This window comes from Phyllobates terribilis, unplaced genomic scaffold, assembly GCF_046119375.1.
Source record: "Phyllobates terribilis strain yellow unplaced genomic scaffold, ASM4611937v1 Scaffold_1__5_contigs__length_1240528914, whole genome shotgun sequence".
In the NCBI taxonomy this organism is placed as follows: domain Eukaryota; kingdom Metazoa; phylum Chordata; class Amphibia; order Anura; family Dendrobatidae; genus Phyllobates; species Phyllobates terribilis.
This window is the reverse complement of record NW_027362761.1, coordinates 1,073,066,769-1,073,087,039: the sequence shown is the minus strand read 5'-3', so window position 1 is coordinate 1,073,087,039 and position 20,271 is coordinate 1,073,066,769. Positions and strand designations below refer to the sequence as shown.

Genomic DNA, 20,271 nt, shown 5'->3' with positions numbered 1-20,271 from the left:
AAGTTTTTACTGAACGACAACTTGGTGGGGATTATTTACAAGAAAACAACTTAGTGAACGTTTCCTTCACAATACAAAGCATTTTCACACATCGACTCAGTTCCTTTCTCTTAACTTACTTGTTCTGTTTCTTTGCTCGTTCACCTTCCTTCACCACAACCCAGCTCAGTAGTACAGTCCAGTTAGTGAGAGTCCTATTCTCAACCTTTAGTTCCGCGTCTTCTTTCCCCTCAAGATTCCTAGTTTGCCAATATGGCCGGTACTTCGCTTCTCTGCTACTGATGCCTTGGAACTCTCTTCGTCTCATGTTTTCTATCCCGTCCTGCCTCATTACCTTTTTGAGTTATAAACTCGGGGCTGTACTGTTAGGTGTCCTGTCCCAGGACCTGTCTCCGGTTGATAATTCTGTCCTTCTGTCAGTTTTCCTCCCTCTTTACTCCAGTTCACACTAACCACTGTCTTGGTCTCCTTTCACTTTGGGACACACACATCATGCGGCACTGCTTACTGCCCAGACCTTAGGTCTGCTTCTGATGCACACTGGGTCCTATCTGACGTCCTGACAGGAAACTATCTCTGTCCCTTCACCTTATCCCCTCCCACTCTGGGCTAGTCTCAAACTTTAACTCTAATTCTCCCTACTGTCAGGCACAACACAATACCAACACTATTAATACATGTCACAGTTCACATTATACAATACAACAAAATGCTTGTTCTTCAAGGGGTAACATGGGCAGTATGTCCATCTCCTTACATAGAGACAAAGGCCCTGATTCCAGTGATGTGTCACTTACTGGGTTGCTTGCTTCAGATTTTATAAAATCATAGTTTTATCAGCAAGAGACTATCAATAGAGAACTAGTAAATCTGCTGCCATGTAGTCCTCCATATACATGAGGTCTGTATAAGCTCACCCACCACCATCACTGATTTGCAGCTTTTTGTGTACACTGTGCCTAGGCAGCAGTGTGGGAAATGGTGCCAGGCAATTTTTTTTTTGGCTAACTGCAAATCGAATCTCGAAATGTTTACATTTATGTGAAACTGCGAATTTCAGGAAATTCGACACAAACTCTATCATCTACGGATCAATCCTTTTTATCTCTGCACAACATTATCTTCTAAGTACCCTAACAGACTCACCACTAGAGAGACAGAAAATGTACCATAAACTTTAAAAATAAGATCTAGCACCCTATTCCCGTAGGAGCGTAAGTGACAGAACCCCCAAAACATGTGAATAAGGCCAGCTGCATCTAAATGATATTCAGGACAGCTAGAATCAGACCTGAGATCTATTTTATTTTCTAAAGACACAATGGAGTTTTGTATTCTCTGTGAAGGAGTAAGTTTGATAATCTGTGTGATTCAGAAAGAAAAAATGTCAGTTTATAAGCCATAATATCCAACCACTGCTCATCTGTCACCAGGCTCATGTCAGCTTCGCATATGCTTTTTATTGGCCAGGGAAATTTACTATGGTATTCCATCAAAAGACATCCATAAATCTGACGTATGACTCCTTTAGTGCCTCATTGATGAAATAATGTCTATAATGTAGTTAGTTTGTATAGACATAGACCTTATTGTAAATACTCATAGAACTTGCTATTTTGTGTTCTGAATTCTACTTTAAATTATTCAAAGCTAGTGAGAACATGTGCTACAGATTTAGCGCCCAGTCTTTCCCATATCTGAAAACTTTCTAATTTACACCAATTAATGGTTGCGCCATAGTGAAGTGCCCGAAAAAGATTTCCTCCAGGCTATTTGTGCTCCCGAATAACTTGTAAGTACAAGCTATAGTATTATCCTATATGGATCTTTATTATTTCTCCAAAAACATGTACATACAACGCGTTTCGACAAATAAAATGTCTTCCTCAGCTTTGCTGCACTAACATCAGCTCCAGAGGACCTGCTCCGCAGCGGCGGCTCCCTTTGGCCGCATACCACAGGTGGCGTCACGAACTTTGTACATAAATCCCCTGTAAATAATACCCCTCTTGGAGGACCGCCCTGGGTCACGGACCAGGTCACCGCCATTGTGACATCTCCCTTAGCAACGACCGGCCGTCACCGGGTACCCCACGGCCCAGGGGGCGCGTCATCTTTGGCGTCACGAACAGGGTATGAACCCACCCTTTATCACCGGGTATTGTGCGCCTAGAGAATGTGTTTAATACTGAATGTGGTGCCCGCCCCAGAAGAAAGACAAAAAGAGACCGCCTCCCATCGTGGGCCGAGTCCCAGAATGGCGCCAAAAATGGAGCACGCCCCAAGCAGCAGTGACCATGAATGTGGATGTGTCCATCAAGGTGGGGGAGCTGCCCCCAGGTGTAGCCGACAGCAAGCAGCCATGGGACCGCCCCCGAAAGGGGAGAGGAAGAAAGAAGAAGACTGGGAGACAGGGTGTGGTCTTAAGCAGACCAGACAGACCACACCCAGCAGGCAAGATGGAAGGAGGTGAGCCTGGTACTCCGGCCTGCGGCATGCAGCAAGACAAGACACCTCTTACCTTGGGAGAGGTGATCAGTAAGCTGTCCCTGGAGGACGCGGAGTTCCTCCGCGCCAAAATGTGTGATCTAAGTCGGCGGGTGGGAGAGGCCCAGCAAACAGCCATCGCCAGCTGGAAGAGAGAGGTGCTGGAAAAGATGAGAGCGAGACAGCAACAAGCACTGGAGTCCACCGGCAGCGCCCCAGCCCCGGCGGAGCCTAACCAGGACCAGGAGGAGGAGAGCAGTCCGGGAGCGGCCGCGGGAGGAGGTAGGAAGAGTTTCCCTGTCCCGGGCGCAGACTGTCCCGGAGGCCCCACTTATGACTTGTCCGCCAGGAATGCCGACCAGGGAGGACTCCCTCTGATGCCCACGCCTGCACCCCTGGTCGCCTGCCCAGGAGGAGAGGCGTTCCGGTGGGACGACCGGGAAGGGGACCTCATGGGGCTCCCGAGGGAGACGCAGGCCCAGGCCCTCCGGAGGGAAGAGCACTGCAGGAGGGAGCCCCTGCAGTTGGAAAAGGAGCGATATAACCGGCAGGTGCGGTGGGAGCACATGGAGGCCCGAAACATGGCGGCCCAGGCCCAGGCCCGCCAGGTAAAGTCCACCACACCCAGTCCCCGTCTGGAGGGGATAGTGGTCAAATTTGACTTGGACGTTGGGTGGGGCTTTGTAAGGGAGCCCCACACTGATAGGGACGTATTTGTTAACCGGCGGGATGTAGAACCCCACCTCCAAGAGGGGACCTATACCCCGGCAACTACGTCACCTTTACACGCCACAAGGGCGAACGCGGGTGGTACGCCCTTCAGGTGTACCGCGTGGCAAGAAGAAGACACCTGACCCAGCAGCCCCAAGTTGAAGACCCGGCTGGGTCAGCCTGCAGGAAGCAAGAGTTTCCTCCCCGCAGAGAGCCCCGTTCTTAAGTTGTTTCAATAACAGAAACTGTACATAGTTACCCGAAAGGGTACAGCAGAGACACTGCGAGTCTTATTGAAGGTTTTGTGTGTGTTTATCCAGTTACCCGGTAAGGGTACCAGAACTTGTAGGCTCAGGACTGTGAGCAGCCCAAAACTCTCCAATGTAAATAATTGCACTTCTTAAAGTGCCCCTTATTGGTTTTATGTATCAACGAATGACCTCAGAACAAAAACCCGTTTGGCATGGCCGAAGACGTGGTCCAACACCTGGATCACCTATGCCCTGTAGCCACACCCAGGGCCTATGTTGAGGGTTTTCGGACGGGTTCCTCAAGCTCATGTTTGCTAGTTTGCACCTTGATAAAGAAAATAGACACCCTGTTACAGATCGCGCTGTAACCTGTTGACAAATGTCTTATATGAAAAATGTTTCATATGGAAAATGTTTTATATGTGAAGAAAAATGTTATTTAAAAATTCTTATAATGTTTTGATAAAGAAACCAGTAACGTTCAAGTAATGTGCCTCCCATAAAGGGAAGAAAAAGTTTTGCTGATTAATCTTATATGTGAATGCATTCTAAAATTTTTGTAAGTCTGAAATATCTTGTTTTTACTCTGTTCCAGCCCACGGACGTGCTGTGTTTTACCAAGGGGGTATGTGGCGCCCCTGCGGGTTCAGTCACCACAGAGTGCAGTAGTATGATTTGACCCCTGGCTTAGAACCACTGCTTTTCAGCTTCCATATTTTATATAGTATAGAAATCGAAGGAAGAATTTGAGGTGGTATGCCCTTGGCATCCATCGCTAAAATATACACATGTGATCTACCCCCCACTTAAATGCATACAAGTCTTTCCCAAATCCCCTGAAGCAACCACTACTTCACCCCTAAAAGTGTTGCATTTGTGCAACCATGAAGTAGAGCCATGGATTAGGCACAGCTCATACTCTATCCATCGCTCTTTATAAGGTTTCTAAATGTTTTCTAGCCTATTGTTTCCCCAACATTGGGAACCAAATTGGGGAAATTGTGGAGAACATAGAAACACCTCTTTACCAGATTGGATCACCCATATCTGATAGTTGCAACCTGCACTATGTACACTAGGATAAGTTCAAGTTAAGCCGCCAATAATCATTTACATGTACCAAAACATGGATGCCTAGATATCTAAATGAGGGAGGAGACCATTTATATCTACCCAAAAGACACCTGTAGGGTAGGGTGCATATCCATCAGAATTTATTTATCCCAATATATTAACAATCCAGAATAGTTCCCAGAACTAACTGATTCAATTTATAATTGGATGTATGGCTTTGTTGACATGGTCGATAAACAATAACATGTTGTCGGTTTGTAGTGTGACTTTTTCTTCCAGGGAACCATAACTGAAGCCATCAATGGCATTTGAAGAGCTGATCATGTGAGTCAATGGCGGTACAGCCTGCGCAAAAATGAGTGGGGACAGGGGCCTAGCTGGTCTGGTCCCCCTCCATAGTTCAAACACCTAGGACAGCAGTCTGTCAGTTATGATTACAGGCCCAGGTCAGTCATATAGAAACTTCGCTGCTCTCTCTAATTGGAATTTCCACTTGCAACTGTCAAAAGCCTTGGCTCTACACCCCTGCCCCCTCCAGACATATTTTCATATTGAGATCAGCCCACAAATGTTAATTGCCATATATTTTCTTTGCATAAACCTGGTTTGATCTGCAAACACTACATCGGGGATGATACCTGTCAATCTGTTCTCCAAAACCTTTACAAACAACTTTGCATCTGTACAGAGCAATGAGATCTGGTGGTATGAGTCCAGGACAGATGGATCCTTGCACAGTTTTAGTAGCATAATGACTTTGGCCTCTTTCATAGATTTGGGCAGAACTTTGTCCTCCTCTATGGACCTAAAAACCTCCAACAGTTCCTGTAGCAGTAAATCCGAAAATGTGTCAAGAAACTCCCCCTGAGAGTCCAACAATGCCATTGGCTTTCTCATCTGGAATCTGTTTTAAGGGCTACTTCTAGTTATTCTAAACTAGTTGGCCTATCTAGCAGATTTTCGCCCTTCATTTCTTCCTCTTTCTTAGTAAACTTGTGAGTGAGTATACATATTTTGATAAAAGTCATGCAGAATGCACAATTTTTCCTCATTTCCACTAGTACAATACCCGCTCCCCCAGACGACAATATATTAGTTGGTCCATATTGGGACCTTATAGCTCTGGCCAGCAGAAATCCATCTCATCCTCCACAAGATATCTCTGCTTGACAAAGACCCCTTTGGAATCTTCATTCTCAACGTTTGAGCAGTAATCCAGCCATTATTATTATTTACACCGGTAGCGGGTCAATATATTTATGTTCTGCATCACAGGCACTCCAATATAAGGCCGCAACACAATGTCTCCTTTTAGATTTATGTTTTCTAAGGTGTCCGATATATAATCCTCTAGTGAAGGCCTTTAGCGCCTCTCACACCTGTTGGGGAAGCTGTACCCTTGTTAAACCTCAAATATCTACATATTTAATATTGATTGAATTATTTTACATTTCAATTTTCTTTTTTAAAATTGGTGTTAAACCACCCAGAAGAGCATAAAATTATTTATGCCATTTTCATTGGATGGTTATGTTTTTATGGAAGGAACTTTCACCCCTTGGAGTCTTATTGGAATGTTACACAAGAAAAAGCATGCGAACCTGCTGTCTCCTATAAGAAAGAAAATAATATTGCTAATTCCAACTTTTGGAGGTTGGTACCCCTTCAACAATGTAGGGCAGGGTATGTCTATTGCATATTTTTCTCCAGCATTTCAGCACCTATTAACTAAATTAGGTTACTTGTGTTTTTTTCATTACGGGCTTGAGTGCGTTTTTTTACATGCATGTTTATTACATTTTCACACTATGGTTTTTGTCTTTTTTTTTGGTATGTCATGTTTTACTTCCTGGTATTTTACTTTGACAAAACTTTATTGATATAGTCATGTGTGGTTTACATGTGTTTTTAGAGCATTTCTACAGTGGAAACACATATGCGTTTTTTACCTGTGGTCTTTCTGCAGCTAATACAATTATATGGGCAAAATCCCAAATCAAACTCAGCATTCCCGCAAGAGAAATTGACATGTTGCTGATTATAAAAGCAGAACAGTTGAAGAAGTATAAAAAAAAAAGCTCAGATTTCAATAAATCCTATCCACGTCACTGGAACTGTAAGAGGATGGTTCCATGTTTCATTTATGCCTCATTTTTTTCCCCCAAGTTTTTGCTGCGCAAAATGCAGCATTTTCCTATACCAGCAAAATGAAAAGTGAAAGATTTCTGAAATATCATGTTTATTTTTTCCTTGCAGATTTAAAGCAGTTTCAAATCTGCAGTGTAGCGCCCCGAGGGTTCGGTTGCTACAGGGGTATTGCACCTCTGCCAAAGGTGTGATATTCCACTCCCGGGTAAGGATGGTGTGTGGACCGGGACTCGGTTAGCTGCATGCAGCACACTCACCCCATTTCCGGGGGACAGCTCAACGGTGCTCCCATTTATACAGTAATGCAGGCACGACAGACCATGTCCCTGGCTGGAGTGGGGAGGGGGGAGGAAAACCCAGTGATGTAGGAGCAGAAGGGGATGGTTTCTGAGCATAGGAAGGAGCTCATTGGGTGCTGGTCACCTGAGCTCACACTCAGAGAGGAGGTATAAAAGGTGGGCACCATCTTAGGACAGGAGACAGTCAGTGAGAGGAGAAGACAGGGAGCGGAGGCTCTGAAGGAGCTCTGCTCAAAGGCAGGCCTAGGGTGAAGGCCGGAGCCTGGGAGGAGAAGGAGAAGTAGGCCTGGAGAAGAGGCTGAGGGAAGGAGGAGAAGAAGGAACAGGAGAGGAGGAGTAGTGACAGAGAAACAGAAGGGCTCAGAAACAAGAAGGCAGAAGGGACCCTAAGGACCAATGTGAAATCGGGTGACGGGTCAGGCAAGAAAAGGGTACCGGATCCCAAATTGGTGGAGGTAAATGATCCCTCAGCCAAGAACCGGAGGACGTGATCATCACTTGGTGCGACTCCCTGCTAAACCTTGCTAGGAAGGCACTATATAGGATAGCGGGAAACGGGGCTCACGTTTACCCGCATAGATCCGCAGCAGCTGGACAAAAGCTTGGTCACTGGTGGGGCACGAGCCAGAGGAAGGATAGAAGGGAGTCCTGTGCCATGCTCCTGAATTGCCTGGGGGTTGACCGAGCCCCTCACCTGGTGGACACCGCACGGCTTGGGTAGTCACTATCTGTACAGAAGTGGCTTGGAGTATACAAACTGTGAGTAAAAGACCCTGGACTGCAACATGTTGTCTTTGTGCTTTTTACTTCGCCAGCACTAACGGTACTAGGACTCCCTGCACCATCACCCCCACCATCTACTACACTGCCCTGGGGCTACACTCTTCCCATGGGGAGTTATACGATCTCAGCTGCACACACCATCAGCCTCAGGGGACTGCCTTGCAGCGGCGGTTCATAATAGCCGCAATCCACGGGTGGCGTAGTCGGACATTGCAAAGCACGTAGTAGACTACCACTGGTCTGACCACCCTGAGCCACGGGACCGGGTCGCCACTACTACCCCCATCATCACACTGAAGCCCGGTTCCGAGTGCCCCACGGCCCAGGGGGCGAGTCAGCAGCATGTCAATTATCTTAGTTTTTTGTAGTGTTTTTCACCCATTCTAATGAATGGGGGAAACCACATCTCAAAATGCATAAACCACGCCCGCAAAAATGCATATTTTTTTTATTCAGCGTTTTTCCTGCCAAGAGGCATGTTTTTGGTGCAGAAAATGTCTGCAGTAAATACTTAACATGTGTACATACCCTAAGATGGTGCGTTTTTTCCGCAGTAAAAAATACGCAGAGTAAAAAAACTCACCAAAAACTCATCGTGGGAACTTAATCTTGTTTTTGATGCAGCATTTATGCTCAAGACTCACCCCTACAAATAGTTGCACCAAAATAGTTGGGGTTTTTTTTGGAAGAAAACTATTTTACATCCAATTTTCCTATGGAGTATACCAGTGAGACTTTATTCACAACTAGTTTCCATAAGGAAAGGTGACCCTCTCCCCAAAGTTGCATAAAGGATATTTCATTCAGCTAGCAAACCTTGCACTACACTAATGAGGGGCAAGTACCCTGAAACAACTGTCTGTAGAAACAAGTTTTTGTTAATCCATAGTCATATTGCAAAGCTTGTTAATGGTGGGACATTGTATTAAATGATAACTACCTCCAGTAGGTAGTACTAGGTATTTTACTTCATTCCTGGGAGACAGCTATTTTGCATACATCTTGTTGTTACAAATATTTGCTTGTTCTAAGAACATTCATGGAACTAAAGTTAATTCTCAGTTCCAAACATATGTCCCCTTTATTTGTCCTGTTTCTTTCTAGAAATAAAAATGAGAAGCAGAGTCCAGCTGGAACTGACCTTCTGAAAGGTTTGGCTATGGTAAGTTGATATGTCAAAAATAATTGAGAAACACTGAATCACTATCTTTGGCTGATCAATTGGTTATGCAATTCTAAAAAAATATATACTTTTATACTTCACTTTAGGATGATTCTCTTCTGGATGAAGTAATTGAAGAAATAATGAGTCCCCACATGTCACTCCTTCCCCAAAGGATGAATTCTGGGAAAGTACGGTATCCTTTTACTGTATGTAATGTAATATGTAATATATATAAAAGTTTTAAGCAGGTATGTAAAATGCTGAAAAGTAAGAATACTTTTAAAAATAGAAGTTTTTATTTTTATCAATTAAAAAAAATTTAAAGTGAATGAACAGGAGAAATCAAATCAATATTTGGTGTGACCACCCTTTGCCTTCAAAACATCATCAAAGCATCAATTCTTATTGGCACACTGTTTTAGAAGGAACTTGGAAAGGAGGTTTTTCCAAACATATTGGAGAGCTAACCACAGATCTTCTGTGGATGTAGACTTGCTGCAATTCTTCTGTCTCTACATATAATCCCAGACAAACTGAACTGTCACGTGTTTACTGCGACAGAGAGAAGCCAGAAAACCACAGCGTCTGATTTCACGCACTCCTGCACTAATCAGAAGCACTTCTCCTTCATATTAAACGGTGCAGGTTTCTGTTAGCAGTTCAGAGCTTAATCTGTTCAGCTAGGAGTCTCAGAAGCTTCCCAACTTGGATGATCTCAGCTGTTCAGTATTGGCCACTCCCCTCTCCTATATATACTCGCCTCTGGCAATCTGGATTGTCAGTGTTAAGTCTTTTACTGCCTGGTGAGGAGTCGGTTGTTGGTAGAGGCATTTGGAGCGTTTATCTTTGACTGTTGCTAGGTGTTTCAGTTGTGTGCAAATCCTCATCTCCTATTTAGTTTCCCATCCTTTTCTACCCGGTATACCCGGAGTGTATACGTATATGATGCACAGACATGAAGTAACGGACGCATCTCAATATCAACTGTCCAGACAGATGCGAGTAGCAGTAATTTATGATCGAAAAGCTGCAAAGAAACCACTATTAATAATTGCAAGCAAGAAAAGACTTTTTTGGTCTGGACATCAAATCAGTGGAAATCTGTATTGTGCTCTGACAAGTCAAAAGTTTTAGATTTTGGGTATCAACACGAACATGTGAACAGCTCTTTAGACTATAATGGGTACACATTCTGTCTATCAAAAACACAGAACACGGATGTGCATGACGAAGGCCTAAATAGAAGCATGAGTCACCATGGCTTTAAAAATAAGGAGATTCGGTGAGAAATTTCCATGAGTTTTTTTTTTTTTTTGTTACTTTTCTATGCTTACTGTTCCTCTGAGTGTTTACATTTTTTATTTTCGTGTGAAGAAAGATTCAATTGGTAACTTAGCCAAGATATCTCATTTTTCCATAAGGAAGATATTTCAAGTAAGCTTCTCAAGTTCACTGTTTCTAGGAACCTTGACAGGACCCTTGTTTTTTTATTGCAATGTTTATAATTTATGATGTTAAGTAATTGTACATAATTACAGTTATTTTTCTTTAAACTTGTATAAGACAAATTCAAAAAAGAAGGGTAGAAGCATCTATAGATCACACTATTCTTCTAATAGAAGAGGAAACTATCCTTGAGGTCAGTATTCCTTACTGTTCCAAAAATAGAGCTGATATGAACTAATAATACTATTCTTATATACCTACTATGATAAAATTCCTGAACTAATACAGTATAACTTAACATGCTCAATAACATCTTATGAGATCTCATATTTCATAAGTCTGGGATTTTTAAGAATGCTTAGGTGACTTTTTTACTTTTAGCAATGTTGGAAGTTTTTTGATTTTAATTTACTTGGATTTTTTAATTTCAGAGCATATTTTAACTAAGATTAAATGCGGTACAAATATTTTAGCTTGCCAAGCATATAGATCCTAAGCCCATGCTAACCACCCAAAAGCACAAAATAAAGAGAAGGAAAGAAAGAAAAAAGAAACTTTATTTTCCTCATTGATTACAACTATGGGGCGCACCTTAATAGTGGATGTAAGAGAACCTTAGCAGATGACCGCACTATTGCTAAAAAAAAAATCTCTATACAAAGACCAACACTGATATTACTGCTATATAGTGACCATATAGTGGTAGATACCTCTTCTGCTGAAACATATAAGAGATTACAGTACAGTTACAGATAGTGACTTACAGCTGATGTTCTTTCTGATGAAGTCGTTTACTTTTCTTGTCTTTTCCATCTGGCCCAGACCGACATGACAACTTCTTCCAGCAACGACTCTTCTGCAGAGAATACAACAAAAATGTATATGACTTTTAAAATTTCCAGCACTGTCCCCATCTATCCCCAACCTGCAGAAACTCCTCATCCTGCTGATACCCAATGCTGAGCCGCTGCTGCCGTATGTGCCCCTATTACTGCACCTGCTGTGTGGTACTGTATGCCCTCTAGATGGTAAAACAAGCCCCTAGAATATAATAATGCCATGTGCAAGTGCCCTAGAAAACAGTGCCTGCATTTTGCCCCTTAGAAAGTAATAATGCCCTCTGTGTGCCCCTTTGACAGTCACAATAACCTGAGTGCCCATATAACAATAAGTGCTCACTGAACATTTAATAATGTTGCGAGTCTACCCCCTTACAGCTCCCCTCTACACAGTATGATGCTCTCCTATACACCGTATAGTGATCCCCGCACTGTATGGTACCCCACACAGTATACTGACCCCTTAGGCCCCCAAACTGTTTCATGGCCCCAACAATGTATGATGGCCCCCCACTGTACAAAGGTCCCACATTAGCTCCCACACTGTATGATGGCCCCCTCACTGTATGATATCCCTCACAGTAGTCCCAAAACTGTATGATGGCTCCCACAGTAATCCCCACACTGTATGATGGCCAACTCAGTAGCCCCCACTCGGTACCATGCCCCTTTCGTAGCCCCACTCTGTATCATGCCCCTTTAGTAGCCCGCACACTGTCATGGCCCCCTTGGTAGCCCCCACTCTGTATCATGGCGCCCTATGTAGCCTTCCCTCTGTATCATGACCTCTTTAGTAGCCCCCACTCTGTATTATGGCCCCTTTAGTAGCCCCCACTCCGTATCATGGCCCTTTTAGTAGCCCCCACACTGTATCATGGCCCCCTTAGTAGCCCCCACACTGTGTAATGGCCCCCTGAGCAGCCCCCACACTGTGTCATGGCCCCCTTACTATCCCCCACACTGCCATGGCCTCCTTAGTAGTACCCACACTCTATTATAGCCCCCTTACAAACCCCTATTTATTATTTCCCCTTGGTAGCCCCTACTATTTATAAGGGCCTCCTTAGTATCCCCCACTATTTATAGAGGCCCTGTTAGTAGTCCACACTATTTTTGCGGGGCCCACGCACATTATGGCCATAACACAATTTTAAATTAAAAAAATAAACCTCATATACTCACCTTGCTCCAGTAAGTCCAGCAGCAGACAGGTTACGGGCAGAAGAATGCGGTGACGGCATTGCGCCAGCACTCACATCCTGTGCATGTAGCGGCATGATGACATCATCGCGTGACTCCTCTCTGGACCTGCCGTTCTGTAGGTCACAGGACTTAAGTGACCTACAGCCTACAGAACAGAGAGCAACAGTGCTCTGCTGCAGAGTTTAACTGTATCGGTGTGCTGTGACCGGACCCTCTGCACCCCTGGTGGATACGCTACTGCTATGATCACATCATATGGTATAGCGTAACCAATTAGGGGGGATTATTACAGCCTTTATAAAAGTCAAGGCAGGGAATGCAGCAGCAATTTTAGGATGACCGGATATTGAGAGGTTGTCAGAGCTCACAGCTTAGTATTAGATATAGGAAGAGACAGTCATTAAACTTTGGACAAATACTCCAGACAGTAATGTATTGTACAGATATAGCACGGAAGAAGATGAGTGTAATAGTCTGTGAATAATACAGAGATTCAATTGATTGGGAGAGAGTGAGAGATAACCGTGGTACAAGCAGCAGTGGCAGACTCTGTATGATTTATCAGTAGTGTTGAGCGAGCACTAAAATGCTCGAGTGCTCGAGGCTCGGGCCGAGCTCACCGTGATACTCGGGTGCTCGACCCGAGCAACGAGACCAATGTTAGTCTATGGGAGACCCGAGCATTTTTGCGGCGGCACCCCCGGCAGTCTGTAGAAAGCCTAAAAAGTGCCCAAAACGATAGTGACAGTGCTCAAATGACATGGGGACAGCATGGGGATCGCCCCAGGAAACATTTCTGACCCCCAGGTCACTGCTGTCAACAACGTGGTCAGAGGTATTAAGCCACTTTTATGGACTCACAATAAAACGTTCAAAAACGAAACTGAAACTGTTTTCCTGTGAAATATGTTAAGGAAGCCGGGACACAGTTGGACACTGGGATGCAACACATCCTCCAGACATAGAGGATTGCGGGTCCTGGGTCAATCAGGCTTCAACACAAAGTTCAGAAGGAAGACAGCAGCAGCGGTCGGCCTCCTACACAACGAGTAAATTATTCATGATCATGAGGCCATCCATCTCCTAGCTTTCTGTTCCTTGGAATGCAAGCGCATGTATGTAGTAGCGGCTAGGCCTGAGGTGGTCAGCGTTTTGGCGCATATCCTACCTCCTCCGAGGATTGCTGGATGTTTTCCTGCTACTATCGCGGTTCTATGACTACCGTTAAAACAAAGCTTCAGGTGATGAATGATGGATGAGGTGGTGGCAAAGGAGAAAGAGCAGGAGGAACAGGGACCATTCACATCAATATCAGGCCAGTCAACCACACATGTCTTGTAGGATATGTTTATGTACCAAAAGGAGCTGTTTGGCTACACAGTTATAGGGCATACAGTGAGTGCAATGCCTACCAAAAATTTCGAGGCACTCCAATGCCCCTTGGAAGTGACCTGGAGGTCAGAGGACCTTAAGTAAACCGTTTTTTCCATTTATAGCAACTGGGTCTCCTGTACACTGTTGGCCTAAGCAGTGAATAGAAGGCTTTCCAAAAATTATGAGGCACTGCAATGCCCCTTGAAACAGACGTGGATTACAGCGTACTAAAAACCTTCTACCCATTATTGGGGAGTGGGTCTCCCTTAGTGTTCGCCTATGCATTGAAAAGCAAAAGCTGACTAAAATTAGGAGGAAATGCAATGTCCGTTGGAAGAGTCGTGGAGGTTAGAGGTAATTAAAAACAACATTTCAATGCCCCTTGGAAGAGCTGTGGAGGTCACAGTAGCTTAACAAGACGGTTTTAATTCCCCTTGGAAGAGACATGGAGTTTAGAGTGGTTTAACAAGACGGTTTTAATACCCCTTGGAAGAGATGTGGAGGTCACAGTAGCTTAACAAGACGGTTTTAATTCCCCTTGGAAGAGACGTGGAGTTCAGAGTGGTTTAACAAGACGGTTTTAATGCCCCTTGGAAGAGTGGTGGAGGTCCCAGTGGAATAAAAAGACAATATCAATGCCCCTTGGAAGAGTGGTGGAGGTCTCAGTGGAATAAAAAGACAATATCAATGCCCCTTGGAAGAATGGTGGAGGTCCCAGTGGAATAAAAAGGCAATATCATTGACTCTTGGAAGAGACGTGGAGGTCACAGTAGCTTAACAAGATGGTTTTAATGCCCCTTGAAAGAGACGTGGAACTCAGAGTGGTTTAACAAGAAGGTTTTAATGCCCCTTGGAAGAGACGTGAAGGTCCCAGTGGAATAAAAAGGCAATATCAATGACCCTTGGAAGAGACGTGGAGGTCACAGTAGCTTAACAAGACGATTTTAATGCCTCTTACAAGAGCCATGCAGTACAGCATATTAAAAACATTATTCCCATTATTGGGGAGTGGGTCTCCCATAGTCTTTGCCTATGCCTTCCAAGCAAAAGCTGCCAAAAATTAGGACGGAGGAACTTGCAATGCCCCTTACAAGAGCCATGCAGTACAGCATATTAAAAACATTATTCCCATTATTGGGGAGTGGGTCTCCCATAGTCTTTGCCTATGCCTTCCAAGCAAAAGCTGCCAAAAATTAGGACGGAGGAACTTGCAATGCCCCTTACAAGAGCCATGCAGTATAGCATATTAAAAACATTATTCCCATTATTGGGGAGTGGGTCTCCCATAGTCTTTGCCTATGCCTTCCAAGCAAAAGCTGCCAAAAATTAGGACGGAGGAACTTGCAATGCCCCTTACAAGAGCCATGCAGTACAGCATATTAAAAACATTCCCATTATTGGGGAGTGGGTCTCCCATAGTCTTTGCCTTTGCCTTCCAAGAAAAAGCTGCCAAAAATTAGGATGGAGGAACTTGCAATTCTGGCAACATGGACCACGGTCACCCTGGTGGTATAGTGGCGGTGGAGGCTGTGGATAAGGAGAAGAGCAAAAAATAGCCGAAATGAGGAAGCGTATACCCACGTGTGGGTGTGAAGCGGTGCATGGGAATACACCTCCCGAAATAACACAGTGGATTTGACTTTGTTACTCTGCTGTCATTTGGTGGTGATGAGAAGTCTGGCCCAATCCAGCCCTTGTTCATTTTGATAAGGCTCAGCTTGTCAGCATTGTCAGTTGACAGGCGAGTGCGCTTATCAGTTATAATTCCCCCACCGGCACTAAAAACACACTCCAATAACACGCTAGCGGCAGGACAGGCCAGGACCTCCAATGCGTACAGAACGAGTTCATTCCAAGTGTCCAGCTTGGATACCCAATAATTAAAAGGCACAGAGGAATCACGGAGGACGCTGGTACGGTTGGCAAGGTACTCCCTCACCATCTTTTTAAACTTTCCACTCCTTGTGATAGTACCCCGCGCCTCAGGGCCTGTAAGCTGGGCGGGTCTCAAAAAACTGTCCCAGAACATTGACAGTGTTCCCCTGCCTCTGCTGGATTGGAGTTGCGTCTCTCTCGCCTGTACGCCTTGGTTGGGCAACGAACTGTGACCTCTGCCGCTAGCGTGTTCAGATGGGAACTTTTTTTAACAGTTCTGCAGCAAGGGCCTTTTGGTACTGCCCCATTTTTGTAGATCTCTCCACCTCAGGAATAAGAGAGTGAAAGTTCTCCTTGTAGCGGGGGTCTAAAAGTGTCACCAACCAGTAATGACTGTCACCCAACATTTTGACAACGCGAGGGTATGACAGTTGTACAGGTACTACCGTCTACAGTGCATGATACCAGCTCCTGTTCTTCTTCCTCCTCCTCCTCCTCCTCTCCCTCATTGTCCCCCAATGCTTGTTGGGATGTGATGAGGCTGGGCTGTGTGTAATCGCCCACTACGGCTTCTTGATCCATCTCATCATACTCTGGCTGCAATGCCTCCTCTTTAATTCTCTGCAGAGAGCGTTGCAAAAGACAGACAAGTGGGATGCTGACGCTAATGATGGCGTCATCGCCACTCACCATCTTGGTGGACTCCTCAAAGTTTGTCAGGATGGTACATATGTCAGACATCCAGGTCCACTCCTGAGGTCTTATGTGTGGAGTCTGACCTGAATATTGATGGCCTTGTTGCAGCTGGTACTCCAGAACTGCTCTCTTCTGCTCACAAATCCTTTGCAACATGTGGAGTTCCAAAGTGTGGGGACATCACACACCAGTCGGTGTGCCGGAAGCTGCAAACGCTGCTGCAACACAGCAAGGGCAGCGGAAGCTGTTGCCGACTTCCTGAAAATGAGCTTGTAGCATCGGCGTCTCTGCCCCTGCCAGGCAGAGACCCCGTCCCTCTCACCTCCCCGCTCCCCGTGCGGCGCCCTCCTGCGCTCCTCTTCATGCTGCTGCCGGTGCGCGCAGCTTCCCGGGCACTGTGCTTAGGGCGCGCGCTCCCTCTCTTAAAGGGGCCGCGCGCGTCATCCTAAGGAGGCCCCGGCCAATAGCTGAGGGTCCTCCCATATATAAGGCACCTCCTCCAAAATGGAGGTGCCCGAGCAAAAGTTGATGCACGGCATACTTACCTCTGCTTCAGCCCTCAGGTCCAGTTGCCAGCCTGACTACTGTTCCAGTCCGCCAGTCTGACTACTCTCCAGCCCGACAGTCTGCCTTCCGTTCTACCCTCCAGTCTGTCTATGGGCAAGTCCGCCTGCTTACCAGGAAGCACCTGCCAGTTACCTGCCTGCTACCTGCCGTGCCTGCTAGCCCGCTCACCTGGGAGCACTCGCCTGTTACCTGATAGCCTACCTGGAGGCTCCTGCTGTCACTTGCCGTGACCACCCGCCTGCTAACCTAGAGACTTCAGCCTGCTTGGCCGTCACTTACCGTAGCCTACCTGGAGGCTCCTGCTGTCACTTGCCGTGACCACCTGTCTGTTACCTAGAGACTTCTACCTGCCCTGCCGTCACGTTCCGTGACCACCTGTCAACTATCCAGAGACTTCTGCCTGCCTGTTGTGTCCATCCGCTATACCGGTCAGTCCCAGCCTGCTGACCCGTGGGAGCCACCTGCTCTCTTACAAGGTTGTCCCCAGAGTAGCACCTGGTCCCTCTGCTTGGTCCCTCCCTGGTCACGGAGTCGTTAGCCACCGTACGACCAGGGTCGGTCTGAGTTGATACTTAGTTACGCCCCTCTGGGTCCCTCCTTGCACCGCGGCACAGAGGTTCCACCACCCGGATCCGTAACAGTTTGCTCGAGCCATGGAACCCGGTGGCCCCCAGGCTCCTTCGCTTGCCGACCTATACCATGAGGTTTCTCGTCAGAGATCCCAACAGGAAACCATCCTGACCTACCTGCGGTCTGTCAACACTCGCCTGGACACGCTGTCCGTACCACCTGTGTCCGCCCCCAGTAAAGCAACCCCCGCTCCGGCAGCGCCGCTGCCCACCAGTACCACGGCATCCAACCCAGGACCCCGGCTTTCTGCACCTCCTCTTTTTGGAGGCGACCCCGCTCTAGCTCGGGGTTTCATAAACCAGTGCACTCTGCACTTTGAACTTTTGGCACATCAGTTCATCTCCGACCTGGCCAAAGTGGCATTCATCATGTCCCATCTCACTGGGGAAGCACTGGCATGGCTAAATCCCCTGTGGGAGAGAGGGGATCCCCTGGTGTCCGACCTGTCATCTTTCCTCGCTGCTTTCCAGAAAGTCTTCGATGAGCCAGGATGAAAATCCTCTTCAGCCTCCTCTCTGCTACGTCTCCGCCAAGAGAGTCTCACCATGGGCCAATATGCCATACGGTTCCGTACCCTCGCTTCTGAGCTTGCCTGGGATAACGAGGCTCTGGTGTCCGTCTTCTGGGAGGGTCTTTCCGGTCGAATTAAGGATGAGCTAGCCGGACTGGACATTCTTACCACCCTGGATGACCTGGTGTCACTCGCTACCCGGATTGACATCCGGTTCCAAGAACGCACCAAAGAGACCACTCGGGAGAGAAAGTTCTCTCGCCTCGCTCCTACTTTCCAGAGACCTGCCTCTCAACTAGTCACTCCCCGGGTGCACTCGCCCGAACCCATGCAGATCGACCAGACCAAGATGGTCAAATCTCGCCAAGAGTCACGTCGAGCCGAGGGGAGCTGTTTCTATTGTGGCAGTAAAGAGCACCTGATCCGTTCCTGCCCGGAAAGGCCAGGAAACTTCATTGTCTAGGACCGCTCGGAGAGGTCATCCTAGGCAAAAGTAAGCCCTCTCCATCCTTGACTTTGTCTGTCTCTATCTCCTGGGGAGAGAACCGTCTCTTTGAAATTGCTCATCTGGATTCTGGAGCTGCTGGAAACCTCATTTCCCAGTCCCTGGTAGAGAGATACCATATTCCCACTAAACCTCTGGCTGAACCATTGTCCGTCGCCTCCGTGGATGGAAGACTCCTTCCGGTGATCATCCTGCTTGTCACTGAGCCCCTAACCCTGCAGGTGGGAATGCTGCCCTCAGAGAAAATCTCTTTCCATGTGCCGTCCGAACTCTCTCACTCCCTATTGCTAGGTCTACTCTGGCTCCAGACACATGAACCCGTGCTGAACTGGCAATCCGGTGAAGTACTCCGGTGGGGGCAGGACTGCCATAAGACCTGCCTGATCCCGGTTCGCCCTACTCGTCCACCACCTACCCCAGCTAATTTACCCCGTCTACCGGCTCCTTACTGGTCCTACGCGGATGTCTTCGATAAAAAGGAAGTAGAGACACTGCCACCTCATAGGCCATATGATTGCCCGATCGACCTGGTGCCTGGTGCCACTCCACTCCGTGGGCGTATTTACCCGTTGTCGGCGGCCGAAACCCGAGCCATGTCTGAGTACATTGAAGAGAATCTGGCTAGGGGATTCATCCGGAAATCTACCTCCCCGGCTGGAGCCTTATTCTTCTTTGTCAAGAAGGATGGTTTGCTACGCCCCTGTATTGATTATAGAGGACTCAATCAGATCACGGTAAAAAACAAATATCCCCTGCTGCTCATCTCCGAGTTGTTTGATCGCCTTAAGGGCGCCAGGATCTTTTCCAAGCTGGATCTTCGTGGAGCACATAACCTGGTCCGAATCCATCAAGGAGATGAGTGGAAGACGGCATTCAATACCCGGGACGGTCACTATGAGTACCGTGTGATGCCCTTCGGTCTCTGCAATGCTTACAAGAATTGGTCAACGACATCTTCTGTGATCTTCTTTACTCCTGCGTGGTGGTATACCTGGACGATATCTTGGTCTTCTCTCCGGATCTTCCCACACACCGGAGGGATGTTCGTCAGGTCCTGCTTAGGCTCAGGCAGAGCCACCTCTATGCAAAATACGAGAAGTGCCTCTTCGAGCAGACTTCTCTTCCATTCATGGGCTATGTTATCTCACAGACAGGCCTATGAATGGATCCTGAGAAGCTCTCTGCTGTCCTAAAGTGGCCCCGTCTGGAGGGGTTGAAGGCGATTCAGCGATTCCTGGGCTTCACCAACTACTATCGTCTCTTCATCCCGCACTTCTCTTCTCGGACTGCTCCCATATCTGCGCTCACCCGTAAGGGAGCAAATCCCAAGGAATGGTCGCCCGAAGCTGAGGAGGCCTTCCTTTCCTTAAAGCAAGCCTTCTCCTCTGCCCCAGTGCTGCACCGTCCGGATAGCAACAAACAGTTCTAACTGGAGGTTGATGCTTCCTCCTCCGGAGCCGGAGCGGTGCTCACCCAAAAGTCTTCTTCCGGGAGAATGGTAACCTGCGGTTTCTTCTCCAAACTCTTCTCCTCCTCTGAGCGCAACTACTCTATAGGAGACCGAGAACTGTTAGCTGTTAAATTGGCGCTGGAGAAGTGGCGTTACCTGCTTGAAGGGGCTCTATACCCGGTGATCATCTATACGGATCACAAAAACCTAGCATATCTCCAGAATGCCCAAAGACTCAACCCGCGCCAGGCCCGGTG

General features: G+C 46.8%; 1 protein-coding gene across 3 annotated transcripts in view; it reads left to right on the top strand.

Annotated features, from left to right (window-relative positions):
• LOC141159937 (uncharacterized) overlaps positions 1-20,271 on the top strand; it is a 405,956-nt gene that overhangs the window by 317,506 nt on the left and 68,179 nt on the right. For 2 of the 3 annotated variants that reach the window (XM_073645499.1, XM_073645500.1), the window contains exons 7-9: positions 8,858-8,915; positions 9,023-9,111; positions 10,482-10,557. In XM_073645499.1, the coding sequence (XP_073501600.1) occupies positions 8,858-8,915; positions 9,023-9,111; positions 10,482-10,557 (223 nt within the window). The remainder of the gene's footprint in view (positions 1-8,857; positions 8,916-9,022; positions 9,112-10,481; positions 10,558-20,271) is intronic. The other variant, XM_073645501.1, reaches the window with a different exon arrangement.